Source organism: Ambystoma mexicanum, chromosome 8, assembly GCF_040938575.1.
Source record: "Ambystoma mexicanum isolate Mex_15411 chromosome 8, UKY_AmexF1_1, whole genome shotgun sequence".
Taxonomy (NCBI): Eukaryota; Metazoa; Chordata; class Amphibia; order Caudata; family Ambystomatidae; genus Ambystoma; species Ambystoma mexicanum.
Genome location: NC_090929.1, coordinates 1,439,057,226 through 1,439,081,642, shown reverse-complemented (window position 1 = coordinate 1,439,081,642; position 24,417 = coordinate 1,439,057,226). Strand labels below are relative to the sequence as shown.

General features: G+C 45.5%; 1 protein-coding gene across 1 annotated transcript in view; it reads right to left on the bottom strand.

Moving 5' to 3' along the window:
- Positions 1 to 24,417, bottom strand: part of SLIT1 (slit guidance ligand 1) — a 1,063,959-nt gene that overhangs the window by 200,374 nt on the left and 839,168 nt on the right. Inside the window, exons 18-19 of the mRNA XM_069611588.1 lie at positions 22,495 to 22,569; positions 5,788 to 5,931 (exon numbers count right to left, since the gene is read on the bottom strand). Coding sequence (XP_069467689.1) covers positions 5,788 to 5,931; positions 22,495 to 22,569 — 219 coding nt within the window. The remainder of the gene's footprint in view (positions 1 to 5,787; positions 5,932 to 22,494; positions 22,570 to 24,417) is intronic.

The following is a 24,417-nucleotide window of genomic DNA, read 5'->3' as shown; positions in this document are numbered from 1 at the left end:
ACTTACAGCCAAAATGCCCCTCTCTAACAACCACACACTCTCAATCCATTTAATATATAGACCCCCAGGGCCCCTAGGCACCTTTGAAGACGATTTAACTAGCCTTATAGCCAATAACACTAAAGACCACTCCCAAACCTTACTACTGGGAGACTTTAACCTCGGCTTCAATGAAACTGACAATAAACACGCAGAGTCAGTTGCAGCCCTGCTCAAGGACCATGGCCCTGATCAAAAAGTCCTCTCCCCCACCCACATCAAAGGAAGGACCCTCGATTGGGTATCGAACTGAACTGCAACATCAGTATCACCGATATTGTTCCACAAACATGGACGGATCACTACTAATAACCTTCTCCGCCACTCTGGATCTCCTTAGCCCCAACATCAACAACATGCTTCCCCCTCTCCTGACCAGAAGTAAGAAGGACATGACTGCCGAAAACATTATCCCTCTCCTCCTTCCAGCCATATCTGGATTGGAAAGTAACACCCGGACACCCTGGTAAATACTTTCAATGATGCTATGACCAAAGCAGTAGATGCAGTTGCCCCAGCCAAACTACGTAAAGCTAAACAGGAAGCCCATTTAAACGCCTGGTTTACACCCCACCTCAAATCGCTAAGACTACAAAAAAGAAAGCTCCATTCCATCTGGCGCCACTCTCCCACTGAATACAACAAAAACAACCTAACCAAATTTGCCAAATCTTACAAAAAAAGAAATTATCAAAACCAAGAAGAACACCTTTAATGACAGGATCGCAAAATCCAACTCTAATACTAAAGAGCTTTTCACCATCCTCGGCGAGCTGGAATCCCCTATACAACCCATAGACAACGCCCCTAAAAACAAAGCTTGGTGCACTAACATACAAAACGCCCTTGCTAACAAAATCTCCATGCTTCAATGTAAAATTGCAAAAAAAAGGCCACACTTCCACCTCTGGACCAGCAAATACCCCACTCCCAAGAGAATAGGACCACTGCTCCATTTAGATTCAAATCTATCTCCATAATTGACACAGAAAAAATAATACTTTCCCTCAAACCCTCAAACTGTAAGGGCGACTCCTGCCCAGCACAATTAATAAAGGACGCAGCTAGGGCTCTAGCTCCCTTCATTTCCAAGCTCATAAACTCTTCCTTTAAATCCAACACGGTACCAACCAACCTCAAAGAATCATGGGTCCTCCTATTATTGAAAAAACAAACTCTGGACCCCACTATCCCCACCAACTACAGACCAGTTACCACATTGCCTTTTCAACTAAAAATCCTAGACAGAGCTGCCTACATACAAATCCAGGATTACCTGGAGGCTAACCACCTGCTTGGCTCACGGCAATCCGGCTTCTGCCCACTCCATGGCACGGAAACAGCTCTCCTAGACCTCAAGACACAAATTGAGGAACTTAAGGATAACGGGAAAACAGCCTTGCTCCTCCTACTGGACCTGTCGGCTGCGTTTGAAACTTGGTGGACCACGCAGTCTTATGCAACCACCTTGAATCTGCCGCCAATTTCACTGGAGATGCTATAGCCTGGGTCCAATCCTTCTTAGCAAATCGCACCATGCGAGTCTTCCCCACCACCGACTCAGCTGACCCCATCAAAATAACCTGCGGTGTCCCACAAGGATCCTGCGTCTCCCCCACCATGTACAATATCTTCACCAAGCCTTTGTTTGACAAGTTGGACAGATTGGGTGTCATCTACACAAACTACGCAGATAACACCCAGATCCTCATACCCCTTTCGGGCGACTACAAGACAGACTCAGCCTTGGTGAACAAGATATACACTCTCATTCAGGCATGGATGGCCGCCCACGGCCTCTGCCTGAATGACGATAAAACAGAACTACTAATTCTAGGCTCTGAAGCCAACATCCAAAAACTATGCCCAAACTACACATCCTTCAGCATTGATAACAACCCTATCAAGGTGATGTCTGTGGTTAAAACCCTTGGATTCTATCTGGACTCCTCCCTTACTCTCAAGAAGCAGGTCAACTCCCTCACCTCCTCCACTACCTACACCTGCAAACTCATCCGTACAGCTAGACCTTACCTCTCCAGTGCCATTAGCTAACGCCCTTATCATGTCTAGGTTAGATTACTGCAGCGCCTTGTATTCTGGAACCAATAAATATATCACTGATAAACTTCAAAGACTACAGAACAATGCCCTAAGAGCAGCACTAAACATCCCCTAAAGAGAGCACATCACCAATTTCAGGAAAGAGGTTAACTGGTTAAAAATAACGGACAGAATCCTACTTAAAACAGCATCCCTCACATCTAACTGTCTAAACAACCTAGCCCCCCTGTATCTTATGGACAAAATCAACAGGAACATCTCCATGCGACTTACGAGATCTGCTAACACATCCGAACTAGGGATTCCAAGGTTTAAACATTCCACCGCGGGAGGAAATAACTTTCCTGTCATAGCTGCTCACTGCTGGAACAAATTACCACTTGACCTCAGAACGGAACAACCGTACCCGAAATTCAGGCACAAGATAATCAATTGGCTGCGCGCCAATGACACATAACTTACGCCCAACTTCCTATCTAGCCTTGACCCACCCTTTGCCTGGACACCCCAAGATATGCCTTGCTTCTGGGTATATGTTTTGTATATATCGTTGTATATATTTGCTTTTTGCTGCTCTGCTTTATATGCTTATGCTTGTATAAAGTCACACATATATTTGCTCTTCTTTGCCATTGTGTTGTATATACTCATGCCAACTATTGTAACAAGCTTAAGTATTCATGTATACTGTTGCGCCCGGCTACCCTTGGGTTTGGCACGCATTAACAAATAAATAAACAAACAAACAAACAAAGAATTCAAGACCTACACTCCGAGCCATCGTCTTAGATCCAATGACAAAATCCAGCTTCCAATCCTCAAAATCTCCTGATCCCCGGGTGGGAGATGCTTTGACGTTTGGGGCCTCTTCCTGGCCTTTTTACATGAGGGTAGAAACCAACCATTTCACCTTCCGATATCACCTAGAACACATCTATTCTGTATCTAATGCTTCCAGGCTTCAGTCTCACTCTGTGCACGCCAGCGCCAAGAGGAATGTTTAATGGCAGGTAAATCTATGAAAGTAACCTACTTAATTACTCACAATGTACCAATGGGCCAAACCTGGACATAATCCTTCTCAGTTACGTACATTAAAGAAAGTTCCAAGGTTTTCAAAAGAAACGTTCAGCATCAGCTAAAGATTAAAGCTAAAGACTAAACACACATCTTGCACACTATTTAAAAAAAAAGAAATAAGTGGCCAAAGTGCGTTGGCGATGTCAGAAGAGTCAATGTGATTCCGTGCTTAGTATCTTAATTACAGAACAAAGCCATGTAGCATAGTGTCCTCCTCTTAGTAATGACATTAGATACAGAGAAGACACAGCAAATGCATCTGTTGAATTGAACCCATAGTGGTTCTATGACACAACTGAAGGTTCAGATCTATTGCAATTCTCCCTTCGGCATCCACACCATCCTACTATGCCATGATCCACATGTGAGATTGATTTCCATCAGCCTGCATACCCTAAACAATTACTCCACCCTGATGCGGTCTGGATACCACATACTTGCACATGTGAAACACCTACTGGTTACCTTACAATGTTGCAAAAAAGTTATACAATAATCTACGCATGCCCTGTGACTAAATGTGAATGGTCGGTTTCTAATCCTGAAACCAGACCAAATGCATGTGGCTAATGCCAGACACAGAGAGGCCCCAGGTATGCTGATGAGGTCACCAATACGTACCACAATAAGTGGACACTTGCACAATGGAAAATGAACAAACATTTTAAAAGCTGGCACCCGCTTCAATGTCATGATCTCTTATGTGGATAGCCCCAAGTATACACACCAATGTAAACATTCATCTACCAGAACGCTGTTGGTTGCAATGCAATTACTGGTCTATGATCTTACCATTAAATTCTAACTGAAACAGAACAGGAAACATGACTCTTATATATTTACTTTAGAAAGTTGCAGTCAGTCAATGATCCAGAAATTGGTCGCAAATGGAAATACTAACACATTAGCCTAATGAGTGTTCATATTTCTCATTACATACATTTGATTAAAATTGTTGTTAGTATGAAATTCCTTCAAACATTAAAGCAACTAAACCCTTGGTGACTTTATTAATAACACTTCTAAGAATGACAAGATAGAGTTTGAGTCACAGTCAGAAATGATCTACACATCCAACCCTGCGCCCTTAAGTGGAAGCAAGAACTGCTTTGAGGTCAGAGACAGAGTGCCCTCATGGAGCTGAGGTGTACCTAATTCCCAAAGAAGAGTTTCTTATAGCTCCCTTGAAGCTATTTTCATGTGGGATTTAGGTGTCTGTCGACCCTTATGTAATAGGGTTTATTAACTCATGGACCCTGTATTGAGCATGTTCAAAACAACACCCACAAAGCAAAGCATGACTTTATGACATCTAGTTAGTTCTGTATTGCTAAAGGTTAGGTTTTATATCTGCTCCTTTTGCAGTGTGACCTCTGCAAGTACGCAGGTGGAGTTGAGGGAGCATTATCTCAGCATGATCAGACAAAGAGTAGGATATTAGTGGACAGACAGTAGAATATCAGATGTGGAGCAGGGCTGGGAAGGACAGCGTGTGCAGAATTGGAGCTGACCCTCATATGAAGGAGGCAGAAAACCAGCTTAGGTGAGAAAATGCCTCGGCAGGGGGAACATATTTTAGTGGCTGTAGGGAAAAGGAGAGCCTTATTGGGAACATTGGGTAGGATTAGGAATCCCAGTGAGCCATGTGCTATGGGTTTAGGGAATTTGAGATCAGGAATAGAGTGAGGATCAAGAGGAGCTGTATTGGATGCAGATGGAGGTAGCACGAGTCAAAACAGGCACAGCAAGGGAGCGGGGCAACAGCAGTAAAAGGATACATAGGCAGCGCCTCAGTCGGAGGTGTAGGATGGAACATGAGCACAGATGGGTCAAGGTAGTAGAACTAGCCCATAGCCGTGACACTGAGTTTTATATTAAGGTTCAATACAGGAGAGCAGAGGAGAGTATGACTTCCTTACAGAGAGATGGGGAACCTTTATTGGGGATCGGTTGAGTTGAGGAGGTACACTTCACCAGTGATTGGAATGGGGCACTGCTGGAGTAGAGACAGAATACATACTTTAGTGAGGGAGAGAATGGAAAGAGGTGGATTGAAGACAGAGTGTACTTATTGCATTAATCATTTCATCTTCCAGGTCTGGAGCGGGACTGATGTGGAGAAGAAGGCAGGAGATGACATCATTGGGAAGAGGGATGATGGGGCTCTCCTAGGGAACACAGATGGGGTATTAATCTTTGCAGCTGGAGGGGCCAGCACCTCATCTGGGTAGTAAGGAGAGAGAGCAAATAGGCCCTCAATCAATTCCTCATTTGGGAGTGGTGGCTCATCGAGCCATGGCTGGAGGCAAGAGCTCAAAGCGGGCAAGAGGAAAGCACTCAACCTCCAGAGTGGCACAGAAGATGGAGCAGGACAAGGGGTGGGTGAACTGAAGATTCTGGATAAGGAAGGGGTGAACATTGAGAAAAATCTAGCTGTGGGGGGGAGATGAGGAGATGCGTTTCACTCCCATCCTACTTTACTATGTTCTATTGACCGCTTAGAGAAAAAGACAGGCAACCAGTTAAAACATTCTGAAGCTAAATAGTCCACGAGAGGCCTATCCTTGCTGTCATTATTATCATTAAAAAGAATATAATACTTACAGTGTCCGCAGCCCCTCCATGCCCCGGAACATTCCACTTCGGACTGACTCCAGATGATTGGCTGTCAGATGTAACTCGCTCACTGACACTGCACCCTCGAATGCACCATCCTCAATCTCGCTGACCTTGTTGTTGCTCAGATTACTGTGCAACAATTGACAAAAACAAGAAATAGCATGTGATGTGCTATCAGAATCAGGAAATTTGGAGTTTTTTCCACTCCTACAAAGCAGTGAAACAAAATATTAAAAACACTACAACTAGGTCAGTGTTAATACTGGGTTACCCAGGCTGACATGAGGAAGCAAGCCCAGAGCATACTAAAGGGGCAAAGGTACTTCATTTGGCGCTTGTAGAGGTGGGGAACATTTTACCAGGATATGAGATCTCAAATCAACCGATTCAAAGTGAGGGGAAGAGATACACTATTCCAGTAGAGTTCAATGGTACTGCTCCTGAGGGGAAGAATATCGATGAGACAGAAGTGGAACTAACAAGTCATACACTATTAGGAGTTCTGTCAATCCCTGCACAAAACAGGTTTAGCCCACAAGTGAACCTAGAGTAAATGGGTGCGCAGGAAAATGGAGGGGACCACGGGGGTGACACTTCACAGAGCAATAGGCATAATCCTTCCCAAAAGGTGGCTAGTCAGTGTGAAGGGTGCAAGCAAGTTAACTCTGTGGTGGATGTGGTCAAAGCTGAGTACAGGTTGTTGTGGTGAGAAATCAACACCCTTAAAACTGCTATTGCGGAAATTAGGCTGAAAATGAAGGATACAAATACAGCAAGAGATATATTTATATATATGTTTATGTATAAATATATATATATATATATATATATAAAATGGCTTGTAGAGGAGCGAACGCACCTACCCTGCAACATACCTGCAACACTACAGATCAGAAAGCCAGTGTGATCATTGCGCATGAGATTAATAATCCTCCATCAAGATCAACTATGCCTAACCAGGAGAAAGGCAATACTGGAATGCAGCCTGGCTAGCACTTCTACTTGATTAATGTCCCTAAACTAGTTACGTATTCAAGAGACCCTGAGGAGAGTCTGATTTACAAAGTCTCTCATTGTTTTAGAGACTAGAGAGGTTGATACTCCTTAATACAAAGTGATTCTGTGACATGTGATATGTTTAGGGATTATATTAAAGTGCAATTGAAATCAAAATGAATGGCAGAGGGCTTGTTGACCACAGAACAAAGGGCCCTCTCCCCGACGGGTTTGGAGGCGGCAATCAGTATGGCCCCCTGGGCATGGTAGCACCAGCAATGGTTAAAATGCCCCCCCCCCCCTTCTCTGAGAGACAGCAATCAGCTGTGACAAGGGTGGATTTGCCAAAAGAGCATGCATGGCCCAAGGATTGAAAATAACATTAAGCATGATTGTCTGAAAACCTTGGTTGTGCCAGCATGACCAGATATGTCTGTAGGTCACAAAGGGGAGAGACCAGGAACCCCGCTAGTGACCACCACCTTGGCAGTGAGTACCACAACTATAGTGCTAGCTCTGGACAATCCTTCCATAGGTAGCAGTCACAGCTCTTTGTCATCAGCAATAGCGAACAGCAACATGGATGAGGGGGACCAATCAGTTTTGGGGCAGTCCGATTGATGGGATGTGCACCCCACGTCTGCAGTAATCTATATTGATCCTGGGACCAAGCAAAATGGATACCCTGGTGGGACTTGTATCCAGGTGAGCAAGGTCTCTGCAGGTTTGGAGGTGTAATTAACATCAGGGAACATAGCTGGGGTACAAAATCATTTGGAGGATGAGAAATGGGTACAGTTAATCTGTACTGATACAATACCAAGTCTTCAAGGAACATGGGCATTGATGGCTCAGAGTATCCAGGGGTATGCAACCTTCGCTATTCCTGTGGGTCAGGGTAAAAGTGGAAGGCCTCGTGGGGGCTTAATCACATGGGTTCGTACCAGAGTCTTCTCAACAATCAGCGTCTATGATACTGGTTCTAGAGACTTCCTGGAGCTTTATGTGAGGTGTGTGGATGGCTCTAAGGCCTTATTAATTAATATGTTCAATGGACAGGAGAAGCAGGGAGGGGTTGAGTTGTTTATTCTCTTGGAGGAAAGGGTGGCTGCTTGGAGGGAGGGAGTCATGGACTATTTAAAGCATTAGTTATGGGAGGTGTCAATGTTCAGTTTGAGCCCTAGGTGTAATGGCTGGGCTGTCAGAGGGGGAGGATCAGGTATGGGAAATTGATGAGCTTGTAGCTGAGCATCCGAAGAGGAAACAACAGCGCTGAATATGTGTCGAGTTTGATCATGTTCTCTGGTTTGAGTGCATGTAATGGCAGGTTTATAGGTGATTCTCGTGCAAATAATACATTTAATGCCCACAATAGATCTAGTTTGATCGTCTATATATTGGTGAATGTGAAAATGTGGGCCCATATGAGGAGCTTTGCTGTATCACCGAGACCAGAGAGTGATCACTACCCTATAATTGTGAATATAACTAGTGTCTTATTGGGTGTGTTCGATGACATTTCGCTGAACCCCACAGTTCCCATAGTCATAAAAGGTCATGCAAGGTGGGCAATCAAGTGGAGGTCCACAGATTTGGAAGTGTGATGATACCAATAATATATGGCAGCATCTTACCCCTTATGGAGAACTTCTTTGTCATTGATCAAGGGTGTAGCAATGAGCTATTATCTATTCATAAGGAACTTAACAACAAAATAGACAGCTTCTTCACAAAATCACAGGGAGTAGTGAAATTGCACACTTTATGCAGAACTCCATGGTATGACGGGGACAGCCGTTGTGCAAAAAGAGCTCTAATTGAACAAGCTGAGTCAGTAGCAGTGGAGGGACCCTTGGCCTTGCGTAGGGCAAGGAGTAATTATTTTGCATTAATTAATACCAAGAAAGCAGCTTAAGTGGAGGAACTGTGGGGCTCATTATTATTTGCATCTAAAATGCGTGATTCCAAAGCTTTTTGGGAGCTGACCAAACTAATATCCAGGGTGATATCCCAGAACCTAGATGGGTGGCTCACTTTCAGAATCTCTATCGTGAAACAAGAACTTTCACAAGTTCGATTGCAGAAAGTGGTAAGCCCAGGGAAGCCTCTTTAGTTGATGATTCCCTGCTGGTGTTGAGCTTGGAGGAGGTAGAACTTGCTCTCCAGCCTCAAAAAACTGGTAAGGCCCCGGGACACAATATGGTTCCAGTGGACCTACATTCATCAGGACCCGGGGTATGGGTTCCCTACCTAACAAGGCTGTGCAATGCAGCCTTAAAATAAGATAGGGTCCAAGCCTCCTGGACGCAAGCTGTAATAGTGCCCTTATTCAAGAAGGAGGAAAGATACAGCCCCTGTAATTATATGCCAATTATAGATCAGTTTTTACCAGGGCAGTTCTTGCTCACTTTGAGGCGTGGATCCAAGAAAATGGGGTGATTAGGCATATGCAAGCAGGCTCTCAGAAAGATACCAGCACCGTAGATCAGAGCCTGAGATTGCGGCTCATCTGTGATAATTACACCACCCTTAAGAACATGTGTGTCTACGCCATTTCTATAGATTTAAAAATGGCGTATGACAGGGCGTGACCTGTAGTAACTTAGTTTCCTTCCAGCATTGTTGAGGGCTATCCAGATATTGTATACAGGGTATGGAATGGCATTAAGATGGAGTGTTGATGGACATACGACTTCTAAAGTGGGCCTTGAGATGGGAGTACGACAGGGTTGCGTTCTGGCCCCCACGCCATTCTATGTTTTTATTGGGGGTCATAGTGAGGCTGTTGAGCTCCCTGACAGATGCCCCATTCTAGCGTCTGATTGGGAGCCAATTGTTTTATTTGCAGATGTTACGGTTTTAATCTGCTTCACTCCAATGGGTCTCAGACTTCAACTGACCTAAATGGTGTAACGCTCGCCTGATTCCCACAGAGGCACTGATCCCGGCTGGGCTGCTATCGTTTCTTCAATGGAGAAGCGTAGAGCTCGGACGACTCTCAGGACTGGGCTTCCTCTTATCGAATGTCTGGCTTGCAGGGTAAGTTTTCTGCAGGTGGAAGAAAAAGGGTTAATCACCGTTTGATGGGATTCCTTCTCCCACCAATCGCCAGTTTCTCCCACAGCCTAGCTTTCTACTTGTCTCGGCGAGCTCTCACCTTAGGCATATAAATGCTGAGCTCTCCATCCTGCGTCTGGTGCAGGGGTGCGTGGATTCCAGTTACGTCACTGGATGAGTTCAGTGTTGAGGCTCAAGTCTTTTGCGGCTTTAGTTGTGGCACTGGTGCTGGGATGCCGAAGAGCGATGCCGCCGTTACTGCACGAGCGGATGCATGTAAGTATACTGTAGTCTTTAGGCTTTAAAAGATGGGCACCTCAATAATGTCCCTTTTCCTTTGTTTCAGGCCTCGGGATGCTGTGGGCGTAGTTTTCCGTTGCCGCTGCACGTGCCGATGCACATAAGTATAATGTTCGTTGGCCGCTTTTAATGGCACCTCTAATAATGTCCTTTTTCTAGTTTTCAGGTGCCGGGATGCTGCAGGCTTTATATCCGTTGCCACTGCACGTGCCGATGCACGTAAGTATAATGATCGTTGGCCGCTTTTAATGGCACCTCTAATAATGTCCTTTTTCTAGTTTTCAGGTGCTGGGATGCTGCGGTTGATACATCCGCTTCTGCGCGTGCAAAAACTGGTAAGTTAAGATGAATGCGACTGCCTTCACCCGAACCCCTTTTTAATTATGTCCTTTGCCTTTCAGGTGCAGAGAAGCTGCCGAAGAGAAGGCCGGGGTTAGCTCCGTTGCAATCACGGATGGATCAGGTAAGCGGGCACGGCTGCGAGCGAGTTGCACTTTTCTAACCTTATGTTATTCTTTGCAGGTTTTGCCGGTGACTGGATTCCGGGATCTGGTAAGTATTGTTCTGTGTCTTTCTTCATCCACAGGTTGCTGCGCGGAAGCTGAAGATGACTCTGGACCTGGAATGCAGGAGCCGACTCGGTGAGCGTCCTGCTGCTGCTGCAGAATAACGCGAAGCACGTGTTTTCCATCGGGCGTGGTTTAAATAGCAGAGAAGTGCTTCCAGTGTGTGTTCTTCCACCGGTTCCACCCAGGTAAGAAAAGAGTTCCTGAATGGAGGGAATAGTTCCTCCCAGCCCTGATGGCTGGGGACTTCAACCAGACTGGATTGTTCTGGGTAAATATGCAGCATGGTCTGCCTCAGGTAAGTCCACCCAAGCATTATTACACTGTTTATCAATATGAGCCCGGCGCCTATGGCGCCGGGACTGAAACCCTTCATGAGCCTGGCACCAAAGGCGCCAGGACACGGTCCAAAGGGCCCCTGTAGGGGTCTGCTGGGTCCGGAGTAGTGGAAGACGGGTCTGCTTCCGAGGGCGCTGGGCCAGTCCTGGCCCCTCGGGAGTAGCGCCCATGACAGCACCCCCCCTCAAGGCCCCTCCCAAACTTGTCCTCCCCGGGGGTTTTGGTTTATCAGGAAAGGTTCGGTGAAATTTCTGGACTAGACAAGGAGCATGGACGTGGTCATAGGGTTCCCATGACCTTTCCTGAGGTCCGTAGCCTTTCCAGTCGATTAGGTAGAATAGCTTCGATCTGATGATTTTAGAGTCCAAAATGTCTTTTACTTCAAATTCGGGCTCCCCATTCACTTGAATGGGCTCTGGAGGATTGGTCAATCTGGTTCCAGGTTGCATGGGTTTCAAAAGAGATACGTGAAATACAGGATGTATTCTCATATGGGTTGGCAATTCTAATTTAACGGCCACTGGATTAATTATGGCCGTAATTGGATATGGTCCCAGGTATTTGGGGTTGAAGGTGCGAGGCCCTTTAAGCGATAAATGTTTGGTCGACAGCCAGACTTGATCCCCAACCTGGTATTGAGGGGCTTTGCTTCGGTGTTGATCTGCTCCTTTTTTGTACCTCTCTTTAGCTTGTTGTAGATGTGCAGTCGCTTCCTTAAAAGCTTGGGTAATAACGGTGTGCAATTGATCCACGGCGGGTGTTCCAAGATTTTGAGGTGGATCAAGGTTGGAGATTCGAGGATGAATCCCATACAAGATGTAGAAGGGACTCTTCCCGGTACCCAAATGAACTGAATTGTTGTAAGCATATTCAGCTATCCAAAGGATGTCCTTCCAGTTACTCTCCGACTGTTGTAGCATGCATCGTAAATATTGCTCGAGAGTCTGGTTTGTTCTCTCGGTTTGCCCGTCGGTCTGGGGATGATGGCTGGTCGAAAGTCTTACATCGATTTGAGCTAATCGACAACAGCTACTCCAAAAGTGGGAAATAAACTGGCTCCCCCTATCTGAGATTAGTACTGACGGGAAGCCGTGTAGCCGGACGATGTTTTCAAGAAATACTTTGGCTAGGACTGATGCTGAAGGTAAGCCTTTTAGCGGAATGAAGTGGGCCATTTTAGAAAACAGGTCCACAATAACAAGAATGGTGTTGTACCCGGAACAGGAGGGTAAGTCTGTGATGAAGTCCATGGAAAGGGTATGCCAGGGACACGGTGGGATGTCTAATGGTTGCAGAAGACCAGCCGGCCTCTTCTTCTGACCCTTGTTTTGAGCGCACACACCGCAGGACATCACAAATTCCTTTATGTCTTTTCTCCACGAAGGCCATCAGAAGTGTCTCTTCACCTTTTCTGTGGTTTTGGCAATGCCAGGGTGACCCTCAATTAATGAATCATGATAGCAGGAGATTACCTGTCTTTGTAAATCGGCGTGTGGTAGGAACAATCGTCCTTGGAAATAAGGCAAGTCATTGCTTACGGTGAAATCTTTTCCTTTTTGTAACCAGTTCAGTAAGTCTGGTGAGGTTACAAGTTGTTTAGTTTTTTCTTCAATATCCTCAATGGATTGTGAAGAAATCAGACCCACGATCCTTTGTTCAGGAATTATTGGTACAGGTTCTGGATTGGCAACGTTATCTCCCATTCCAATTCGGGAAAGAGCATCCGCTTTGCCGTTCTTGTTGCCGGGGCGATAAGTGATCACGAAGTCAAATTCAGCAAAGAATAGAGCCCAGCGAAGCTGTCTGGAGGATTGAGCCTTGGCGGTTTTCAGATACTGCAGATTTCGATGATCGTTGATCACTGTGACGGTGTGTCTGGCCCCGAGGAGATAATGCCACCATGCCTTAAAGGCTGATTTAATCGCTAGAAGCTCTTTGTCTGTGATGGTGTAGTTGATCTCAGGCGCCGAGAACTTCCGAGACCAGAATGCCACAGGATGCAGTTGGTTAGTCTCTGGATCTCTTTGTGATAGGACTGCTCCCATTGCTAAGCTGGAGGCGTCGGTTTCAACGATGTAAGGGAGGTCCGGGCGTGGGTGTTTCAGTATTGGCGCCGAGGTGAATTTAGCCTTTAGCTCTTGGAAGGCTTGTTCTGCTTCTGCGGACCATTCAAAGCGTTTATTTTTTCTTAAGAGGGCGGTGATGGGTTGTACCACTCGTGAAAACTCTGGAATAAATCTACGGTAAAAATTGGCAAAGCCTAGCATGCTTTGAACGCCTTTCACGGAAGTAGGAGACGGCCATTTGAGGATAGCGTCTACTTTTCTCAAGTCCATGTGGACTCCTTTGGGTGTCAGAATAAATCCCAAAAATTCGACCTCAGTGACATGAAAAACACATTTTTCGAGCTTGGCAAAAAGTTTATGTTGGCGAAGTTTTTCAAGGACCGCCCTAACATGATTTCGATGGTCAGCTTCTGAAGATGAGTACACAAGAATGTCATCTATGTAGACGACAACGCAGACATCAATGAGCTCTCTGAGGACATCATTCATAAAATATTGGAAGGTGGCCGGTGCATTGCATAGTCCAAAGGGCATCACTTGGTATTCAAATAGCCCATACTTAGTGCGAAAGGCCGTCTTCCATTCATCTCCTTCCTTGACCCATACCAAGTAATAAGCTCCCCGGAGATCAAGCTTAGTATAAATACAGGCGTTTTTTACCTGGTCAAGGAGTTCCGGGATCAGAGGTAAGGGGTACCGGTTTTTTACTGTTATCTGGTTCAGAGCACGATAATCTATACAGGTTCTGAGGTCACCTTCTTTTTTTGGTACGAAGAACAGAACCGAGGATGCAGGGGACTTCGACCAGGTAAAGCCATTGGCCAGGTACTGGTCTAAATACTGTCGCAGATGAAGGTTCTCAGGCTCGGTAAGGGCGTAAATCCTACTGCAAGGGGGAGTTGCACCGGTTAGCAAATCTATCTGACAATCGTATGATCTGTGGGGTGGCAAGGTGTTAGCCTGTTCCTTTTGAAAAACATCTTGGAACTCTCGATACTCTAGAGGTAATTGTGGACCGTCAGCCGTTACTGACGCTAGGCCAATGTTGGGTCGTGGATAACAAGTTGGTGTGCACTCTGGGAACTTTATCGTCTTTGCTCGCCAATCAATCTGAGGATTGTGTTTCTCCAACCAAGGAATCCCTAGAATTACTTGGAATTGAGGAGCCTTGATCACGTCGAACACAATTACCTCCTGATGCCCGTCTTGGCCTAGTATTGTCACTTCAGTAGTGGTAAGGGTCACTGGTCCGGAGGCGATTTCCGTCCCATCCACCGTGGTAATGACGTCTTTAACCACCTTCGGACAAAGAGGTAAGTTCATCCTGGAAGCCAATTCGCGGTCCACATAATTTCCAACTGCTCCGCTATCAATGTATGCCTTAATTGCATGCAAACGATCCGGTTGCTCTGGGTTTACGAGGACCATTGGCATTATGAAGTGCGAAGTCAAAGAACTGGTTTTTACGCTCGGCAAGCGGACCTCTACACTTGTCGGGCGAGGTCGTTTCCCGGCTCAGGCTTTTCAGAACTCTTATCAGAAGCTCCCACTGTCTTCTTAGGTGGTTTCGCCGGGCAATCTCGAAGAAAATGTCCTGAATTTCCACAATAGAGACATAGTTGCATTTGTCATCTCCTGTCGCGTTCTTTCTAGGTTAGGGGACCCTTTACAACCCCAATTTGCAAAGGTTCGACGGCTTCAACTCCTTTGGTGTGACTTTGAGGCTTAGGGAACACTCGTGTTTCAAACCTGGATCGATCCGCCTTTCTGTTTTGTAGTCAATGATCCAATTGGACCACCAAATCAATGTACTCTGAACAATCCTGAGGAGGATTCACTACCTGGGCAAGGACGTCTTTGAGTTCGCCACGCAAACCCCTGTGAAAAAGCGTGATTCTTTTGTCCTCAGGCCATCTGGTTTCCACGATTAGCCTATTGAATGATGCAATGTAGGCCAAAAGATCTTGATTGCCCTGTCGTAGGGAAAGGAGTTCGTTGTCCAGGGCCTGCCCCTGGGAATGCCTTGCAAAAAGTATTTCCATATTTGCCTGGAAGGTCGGGAAATCATGAAGGATCGGGTCATCCTGTGTAACCAGAGGGATCGACCAATCAGCGGCACTGCCGCTAAGATACGAAAGCACAAAGGCTACCTTAGTCTGGTCAGTCGGAAAGGCTGCAGGTCTACAAAGAAAGTGCAATCGGCATTGATTTATAAACACCGCAAACCTTTTAGGGTCACCAGAGAAGCGTTCAGGCGGTGCCAATGGCACATTTCCGGGTAGGTTGATTTGAACAGGATTGGCTGAAACCGCTGGGATATAGCTCCCTCCTGAATTAGTTAGCGGGGTTTGCCCCGCTTGTGTCTGTAATAACTGTCTGGCGAGATCATCAGTTCGTTCTTTTGATATTATCAATTCCTTCCTAAGAGCATTCGTTTCCTGGTGGGCAGCATGAACTTCAGCTCTTAATTCCCCTAATAACTGGGCCAGTTGGTCTGTGTCGGAAGTTTCCATAGCGCCTGGGTAGGAGGTTATTGGTGGGCTTCGCGTTCTGTAACGCTCACCTGATTCCCACGGAGGCGCTGATCCCGGCTGGGCTGCTATCGTTTCCTCAATGGAGAAGCGTAGAGCTCAGACGACTCTCAGGACTGGGCTTCCTCTTATCGAATGTCTGGCTTGCAGGGTAAGTTTTCTGCAGGTGGAAGAAAAAGGGTTAATCACCGTTTGATGGGATTCCTTCTCCCACCAATCGCCAGTTTCTCCAACAGCCTAGCTTTCTACTTGTCTCGGCGAGCTCTCACCTTAGGCGTATAAATGCTGAGCTCTCCATCCTGCGTCTGGTGCAGGGGTGCGTGGATTCCAGTTACGTCACTGGATGAGTTCAGTGTTGAGGCTCAAGTCTTTTGCGGCCTTAGTTGTGGCACTGGTGCTGGGATGCCGAAGAGCGATGCCGCCGTTACTGCACGAGCGGATGCATGTAAGTATACTGTAGTCTTTAGGCTTTAAAAGATGGGCACCTCAATAATGTCCCTTTTCCTTTGTTTCAGGCCTCGGGATGCTGTGGGCGTAGTTTTCCGTTGCCGCTGCACGTGCCGATGCACGTAAGTATAATGTTCGTTGGCCGCTTTTAATGGCACCTCTAATAATGTCCTTTTTCTAGTTTTCAGGTGCCGGGATGCTGCGGGCTTTATATCCGTTGCCACTGCACGTGCCGATGCACGTAAGTATAATGATCGTTGGCCGCTTTTAATGGCACCTCTAATAATGTCCTTTTTCTAGTTTTCAGGTGCCGGGATGCTGCGGTTGATGCGGCCGCTTCTGCGCGTGCAAAAACTGGTAAATTAAGATGAATGCGACTGCCTTCACCCGAACCCCTTTTTAATTATGTCCTTTGCCTTTCAGGTGCAGAGAAGCTGCCGAAGAGAAGGCCGCGGTTAGCTCCGTTGCAATCATGGATGGAATCAGGTAAGCGGTCCCGGCTGCGAGCGAGTTGCACTTTTCTAACCTTATGTTTATTCTTTGCAGGTTTTGCCGGTGACTGGATTCCGGGATCTGGTAAGTATTGTTCTGTGTCTTTCTTCATCCACAGGTTGCTGCGCGGAAGCTGAAGATGACTCTGGACCTGGAATGCAGGAGCCGACTCGGTGAGCGTCCTGCTGCTGCTGCAGAATAACGCGAAGCACGTGTTTTCCATCGGGCGTGGTTTAAATAGCAGAGAAGTGCTTCCAGTGTGTGTTCTTCCACCGGTTCCACCCAGGTAAGAAAAGAGTTCCTGAATGGAGGGAATAGTTACTCCCAGCCCTGATGGCTGGGGACTTCAACCAGACTGGATTGTTCTGGGTAAATGTGCAGCATGGTCTGCCTCAGGTAAGTCCACCCAAGCATTATTACACTGTTTATCAATATGAGCCCGGCGCCTATGGCGCCGGGACTGAAACCCTTCATGAGCCTGGCACCAAAGGCGCCAGGACACGGTCCAAAGGGCCCCTGTAGGGGTCTGCTGGGTCCGGAGTAGTGGAAGACGGGTCTGCTTCCGAGGGCGCTGGGCCAGTCCTGGCCCCTCGGGAGTAGCGCCCATGACAAATGGCCTGTCCATTAATACTCAAAAAACAAAATGGATGGATTTGAGGAGACAAATGGCAAGGAAACCTTTACCTAAAACTTGAACTTAGAGAAGGCCCAATAAGGTAAGTAGATACGTTTGATTATCTGGGTTTGAGAGTGAGGGAGGATTGTTCCTGGGCAGAACAGATTGGACGGGCAGTGCTGACGCTGGTATGATATAGTGATGTGATCTCCAGGTTCACGACTGAGCATGTAAATGGTGCAGTGGAGTCACTCTAGAAGTCTATAGAAGTCAAGCCAGACAAACTGCTGTTTATGGAGCCGAATTGTGGGGTTGGAACAATACTGGGAGACTTCAAACAGTGGAACATCATTTTCAGAAAAATGCACTGGAGTTACCATAATGTCCAACTAGTCTCCCAATGTTTTTGGAAACAAATTTGCTAAGTATTGGTTCGAGTTGGTCAGCCAAGCCTGTGTATTATTGCTCACGCGTTTGGTAGGATCCAAACCTAGGCAAGTACAGGGAAGCGCTAAAAGACCTGATGGCTCAGGAAGGGAACCAACAGCTTCCCTGGTTAGTAGAAGTGAAAAAAGAACTGCAAGCAATTACATGGGGAGAATATTGGTGCAACCCTGACATATTGGTTAGTAGCTCCAAAACTCGAATTAAAGAAGCTTACGCATTAAAACTGACAGCAGAAGTAATGACCAGGATTGGCCAATCTTGCTGCATCGCGACGCATTGGCTCTTGAAGAGGTATATGGTTATGAGGTTTTCCTGGATCACCTGCACCTTAAGCAAATTACATCACTGTTCCGGAAGTTACGTCCAGGGATACTTCCAGTTGCAAGTGTAAAAAGCAAACGGAACAATAATGTTTCACCAAATTGTCCTTTTTGTCCAGATGTAAGAGAAAGTTTTGTTCATTTTGTCCCACATTTCTGGCTATAAGGAGAACGTCTCTGAGACCCTTTTTTAAGCTCTATAATGTTAGAGTAGCGTCAGAGGCGGTGCTGCTTTGTAGTGCAGCAAAGGGTCTGTTGGCAACTGATTGCATGTGAAATGACCTGCTTTATGCTCGGAGAAGGAGTAAAGGTCTGTGCCACCAGATCCGTTTCAATAGTGTATCATGAGCCACGTGCAGCATGAACGCATTTGCAATGTGCACACTGTTGTAATAGCTTGGTACGGTATCTCAGCGATCTTTTAATGCTTGGCACTTCAGGGACCCATGTACTCACCAGGAATGACCCATTGTTTTTTAGACTGGACTGTTTTATTATTTATATTAATTGAGGTATTAGTCTTAAGATTTTATGGTTTAACCTAAAATGTTTATTCTAAAACCGCATTCTTATTGCGATAAATGAAATTTCAATGTATTTGTATTGAATTGTATTGTATTGCTTTTTTTGTGGTCTGTTATGACTGAAATAAAGCCAACCTAACATATATGTTTAAGTCACACTCGTCAAGACTATGCAGTTAATGTGCACCGTTAATGACCGGGATATTGCAACGCCCGCGCTTGCATTCATCACTTTTGGACATTGTCGGTTCTTCGATAAAGAGAGATCAGGGCATCACAACTCAAAGTTATGACCTGTGTACACCTAAGCTATAAGCATTTGAGGGTTTCTGTATGGCAAATTGATAAAAGCCGAACGGAGATAGACCGTCGCGTGAAATGTGCTCATCATGTCTATTGACTTCTAGGACCTGAGCCACACAGGTATTCCCTCTGTGTGCCAATCAATAACATTGTCGATGCAATCATTGCTTTGTTACCCAATTGTATTTCACATTCATGATTTTCCTTTTAAAGTGTGCTACCACTGATGAGTAAGTGTACTAGATGGCCTTGCTTTCTGACCTGGTGACATTGTTCACGTCACTGAGGTCATTGCTCAGTGCTGTACGCAGATACTCCACTTGCAGCTTCGCTTTAACTTAATTTCTACTTTTTGATTGATATTCTTGAAAAATATTTTCAACAGTCTTATTTTTGCTAACAATTATTATAATTCCATAATTTGTAGTGAATAACTAGTCACTGTTAATCCACAGCATAACAAATGGGAGTTTTTGCCCTGAAGCTATGCAGGCAAGGTGAGGCTGGAGGGTTTCATATCGATAGCGGGATCTGGCCACTCTGGGTGACTGTGGCATGTTGTCTGGCATCATTGATGTTCTTGTAACCGAGCGGGAGCTGGGCGCAGAGCGATGGTGCCAGAGTAGGATGGCAGCGCTAAAGCGTGCTGTCCCCAAATCACAGGCATGCACTCAGTCACGGGGAGTCTTTGGAATCAGTGCGTTGAACTTATGCAACAATGCTCAGCAGGGGGTCGGGGGTTTGAAGGCAGCCGCTACACATCGGCAGGGACTCACATTGAACTGCTGAACCTGGGAAGTCCCAATAGCTGGGACCAGGCTTCAAAGACCTGGGGTGCTCCCCTGGCAGCGTGGGCCTGACAGGGAAATCCACCATCGCTTTCTAAGAGTCTTAGGCAACTTCAATGAATCGGTAAAAAAATCAAATACCATCTATATTGGCAGGGTTCCCCCACATAATATTTATATCCTTGCATGATATTTGGCAGAGGCAAACTAATAATCACACATTAGATTTATACAAGATTCCTGTCATTTCAGAAAGTTAGAACATCCTAAACTCTGCATATTCCACCAGCCGAATTAAATGTGTTCTCAGCTCTTCATCAAACTAATGTTCATGGGTCATTCGGTGTCCACTTAAAACTCTTTTATCTTATTAGACGGGCCTTTGTTAAGAACAAGCGGCCATCAATGTCCCTTTAGGCATCATCGATCTGTACAGCTGCGTGCTCTGAAACAGCCTTCAAGGTATTCAGTGGAGTAGAACCCCAAATAAAGAAGCGTAATATAGCAATGACCCCAGCTCCCAAAAACTGGCTCACATAAAAGAGAACACCGGGTATTCATTACCTGCTGTTCTCCTTTTTGCCTTTTCCTGCCCCAGCATAAATCTGTCAGTGTGGACAGAGACCCAAGATCCCTGCAGTGTAAATGTACGAGTCCCCACTCTCTGACAGTACCTAACATCTGCCAGGAGCAATGAAAGCTATTCTAATAGAGGTACAGTCTAGAATATTCCCGTGTACTTAAGCTCCCCCTCCCCACTATCAGAGGAATCCATTTCCATTTCTACTGATGGCCATGGGATTTGTCCTTCAACAAGCTCCAAACACTCGTAGCAAAGCTCTAACACCAATTAGCCGGGGGCCGGAGGGGAGGTGGGGGGGAAAGGGGCGTTGTGAGGCTGGCTGACTAATCAGGAAGCTTGGAATGTGGGTTATACCTCATTGTCTTGCCTGTGTTCCGAGCCTCCTCAGTAACAGGAGGCCATCTTCTTCCCTTCTTGGCTGGTGAGCCCTCACTGCCCCGCGCTCTCCTCCCCTATCCGCATCACAATTTCTACCTTCCATATCTACTCCCCTGTCCCCCCAAACCTGACATGCCAGAGTGCTAATAGCAATACACCTGTCAATGGGCAGGCATTCCCCGGTCTGGTTATGGCATGAGGCTCACGCTACGGCCCTTGTGAAACTAAACTCATCCCGGACAACTCCCTGGCCCAGTAAAGCCCACTCATCCTGGGGTTTATTGCTTAATTAGCACATGGAAATCATTATTGATCTCCTCTCAGCCAGTCAGAGTGTGCGGAATGCAGTCAATAAACACTGGAATTGACTTCATTCCAGACATTCTGACTTCAGTAGCAGCCAGAGAATCAACAGGGAATCTCTGGATTCAAAAACCAGCAATGCAATATCTGAGCAAGATTTCGTTCTACCTTACACTCCAACCAAACTAAACAGACCAAAGTTAAAGCTCAATCAATGAACGATGCTTCCAATGTTTTCATGGAAACCAGTTCACTTTAACATTGCATCTAATGCAAGCACCTGCTAAAACTATTCCACCTCAATGAAGTTTAAATTTAAAATGCTTACCTTATAAAAGGTATTTAAATAATAAAAAATAAAACCATGTTTTTATAACAAGTTGTATGTACTTTACTGGCTATTAAACTAATATGTTTTACTTCACCATCACAACCCCATAAGCTTAATTGCCATTACCACCACATGCTTATAGCCTTATAGACAACAGGAGGAGTCATTATCGCTTGGGATAATGACCCTTTACCAACTTCGATACCACCCAATGATGATCCCTCCAATCAGGGCATAAGGCTACACTGCGCTGCATCTCAGAATTCAGGGCAAGAGGTTATTCTTACTTAAGTGACTGCGTGATCTGGAGAAATGTCTGCCGGGGGCAAGGCTGTCTCTCATTTCCTAATGCAGAGAGTTATGGCACAGTGTGAACTAGTCCTTTAGTCAGATAAACAATATCAGCGCCTTTATGTTGCTTCTGGTGTATATGCGACCATGGGGTACAAGGGCCAAAGTATATCTTCTCAGGAAATAGTGTCAGATTTTGAAACAAGGATCGCCCTCTTCAGAAGTTACACCTGATAGGATCTTGATGGGTCCGGTGATATCTTGTACGCCATTTTCTTATGTATCTGTCGTGCCGCATACTCAGACCTCTTCAGTGACTTTGCTTTCACACTGGAGCTCATGCTAGTTTGGCTAAAGTCACAAATATCCACCTGATTTGAGGATACAGCTGTTGTGCTCACTGCAGCCAATCTTAAGGGTCCTGAGAATTCACTGTGAAAGTTGACATGTACTTTTTAAGACAATCTGGCACTCAGGTGAATAAACTCATTCTGCCCTCACTCCTTGGCATGATTCTGTGCAAAGTCACTCAAGGAAAACCTTTGGGTCAATGACCTCGAGTGAGAAGCACCCGGGGCAGCCCTCTCTGCTCTGAAGAGCATAATAGAGTCAGTCCCCATGTACAACCGTATTGTTTGCTTTTGCTTTTCTCTGGTTGTCATTTGAACCCGGATTTAACACTGCATGTTTTTTTTCCTATTGCGGATCCAATTCATGATGCATATAAGACCTGTATTGGCTCAGTGTGAGTAAAGCCTTCAGAACACTCAGATTGATATTATGCAACAGATCTGATGTCTATTAACTAAGGTGGTTAAGAGTCAGGCTCCAAAGTACCTCCCAGCTACAACCCCCATTTGGTGTTTTGAATTTACCATCATATGCAGCCTATTTCTCGCCAGTGGTGACCAGACCAAGCTGATCCGTCGACCCATCAAGTTATGTGCTTCCCAGAATAGCGCCGGCTACGCCACAGCGCAACATGATCTTAATTTATTCTCTTCTTCAACTCACATTTTCTTGAGGTGTGGAAGTTTCCTGAAGATCCCTGTTGCCTCTAACACTGTGATTTCATTGTTGTTCAAACGCCTTTAGAAGAAGAGAGAGAAAAAAAACATAAGAAACATGTAACAACTGGCTAAAACATGCAGATGTAGAAGAAAGATGATCCTATGCTGGAAAACACCACTTCCATGTGTGGGAGTACACAGGGGTGATCTGGGATTTGCTGTCATCTGTAGATTCTTTCAGTAGGATCTGGGTATCACAGACTCTGCAGAGATGCAGTCGGAGATAGAGGGGCAGTGCATCGTGTGCCACTCCCAATCCGGAAAAGCCCTCAGGAAGGGGTGGTTTAAGGGATGTTGGTGTAGGCATCAAACAACCCCCTTGAATCTCAATTGAATAGTTATTTCTTTAGTTGTTGGTGAGGAGGTTCAATGGCACATGCCTCTGCACAGTTCTGGTGTGCACATGTTCAGGAAATGGTGCAGCATGAGAAAATGTGAGAATATTCCTCTGCCGTGCACAGCCCCACGCCATCTATCTGGCCTTACCGAATACATACTTTGAGTCCCTGTCTGTTCTCCCGGGACCTCTTGCTGTGTCTAAAATACCCCGGGACAGCCCAACCCCCAGAAGATGGAACAGTTGAGATGTTTCTGAGGGCCATTTCTGCTCAAAGAAAAAGAGGCCGTGTATATACCAAGAAAGTTTCAGAAAGGGTAGCCTTACTGAGAATCGTAAATATAGTGCCGGCAATATTTGACTTTTGTGACAGGTAGAGTTGGTGGCTGAAAAATTTAGAATTTTTAAAATTATGGGCCGCGTTTTCGATTTGGGAGGTATTCTGGCATTAAATGCGCCGGAATACTACCCAATGGAATTACCGTTACTGCCACTTGGTCCGGCGGATTTACCGCTGAATTATAAGTGGTGGTGGCGGTGTTAGTCCCCATTAATTTAATTGGTAATTTTGGAGGAATTACCACTGCGGTAATTCCACTGCTGGTTATTCTGCCGATTTTGTCGATTTTCTGGTGGATAGTGCTGGAGGTAAATCTCCCACTCCAGGGCCAAACTCGTTTAACTCGTAATATGGTGGAGCGGGAAAAGTGACGGTAATTCCGTTACCGCCCTTTTTTCTGGACCGCCATACTCATAACGAGCCCCTATGATGGCACTCTTTTGATTTTATAAAATGATGACATTAAAACATATTTTGTAAATTATATAGCTATTATAACAGTTGAAACGACCATCACACTGCAGAGTCCTACTTCTATCGCTAAATCATCAGTCAACTACATCTGGAACATGGAGCACTTATCCAAGTTTCAAACGAAGGAATTCAAGTGGGTAGGGAAAGAGACTTGCAACAGTGGTATGCCTAGCTTAAGCATAAAATAGAAAGGCGTGCCTATCAGATAGGGTACATGTGTGCAGGAGGAGGAGAGGGGAGGCACAGGAAGGGGGAATGGCTGGGGGTAGTCAGTATCAACACACACCTCTTGTATTTACAACGAAGGCAAACACTACAGAAAGATAAAACAGACACACACACACTCCACCTGATGCATACAAAATGGTCAAATCATATGAAACAAAAATAAAATCATACAGCAGTAATGTTACTGAAAAGAAACAGTTACAAAAATAAATAATTAGAACACATGGAAATAAAAAACGTAACATATCAACCCGTTAATTCAAAAGTTAATTCAAAAGCAAATATGAAAAATGTAATAATTACATGGCATTATTTGTGACTCTGAATTGTGTGCAGTGTATGTCTGCTGGGTGATGATTTTACCGCTCAGCCACAGCAAAGGCGTGCAGGTTCACGCTCTGAGCAGGGCTGAAGACGTGTGTGCGTCCTGGTGCATGAACAGTGGCAGACAATATTGGTTTATTAAAATGTCAATCCAGAAAATAACT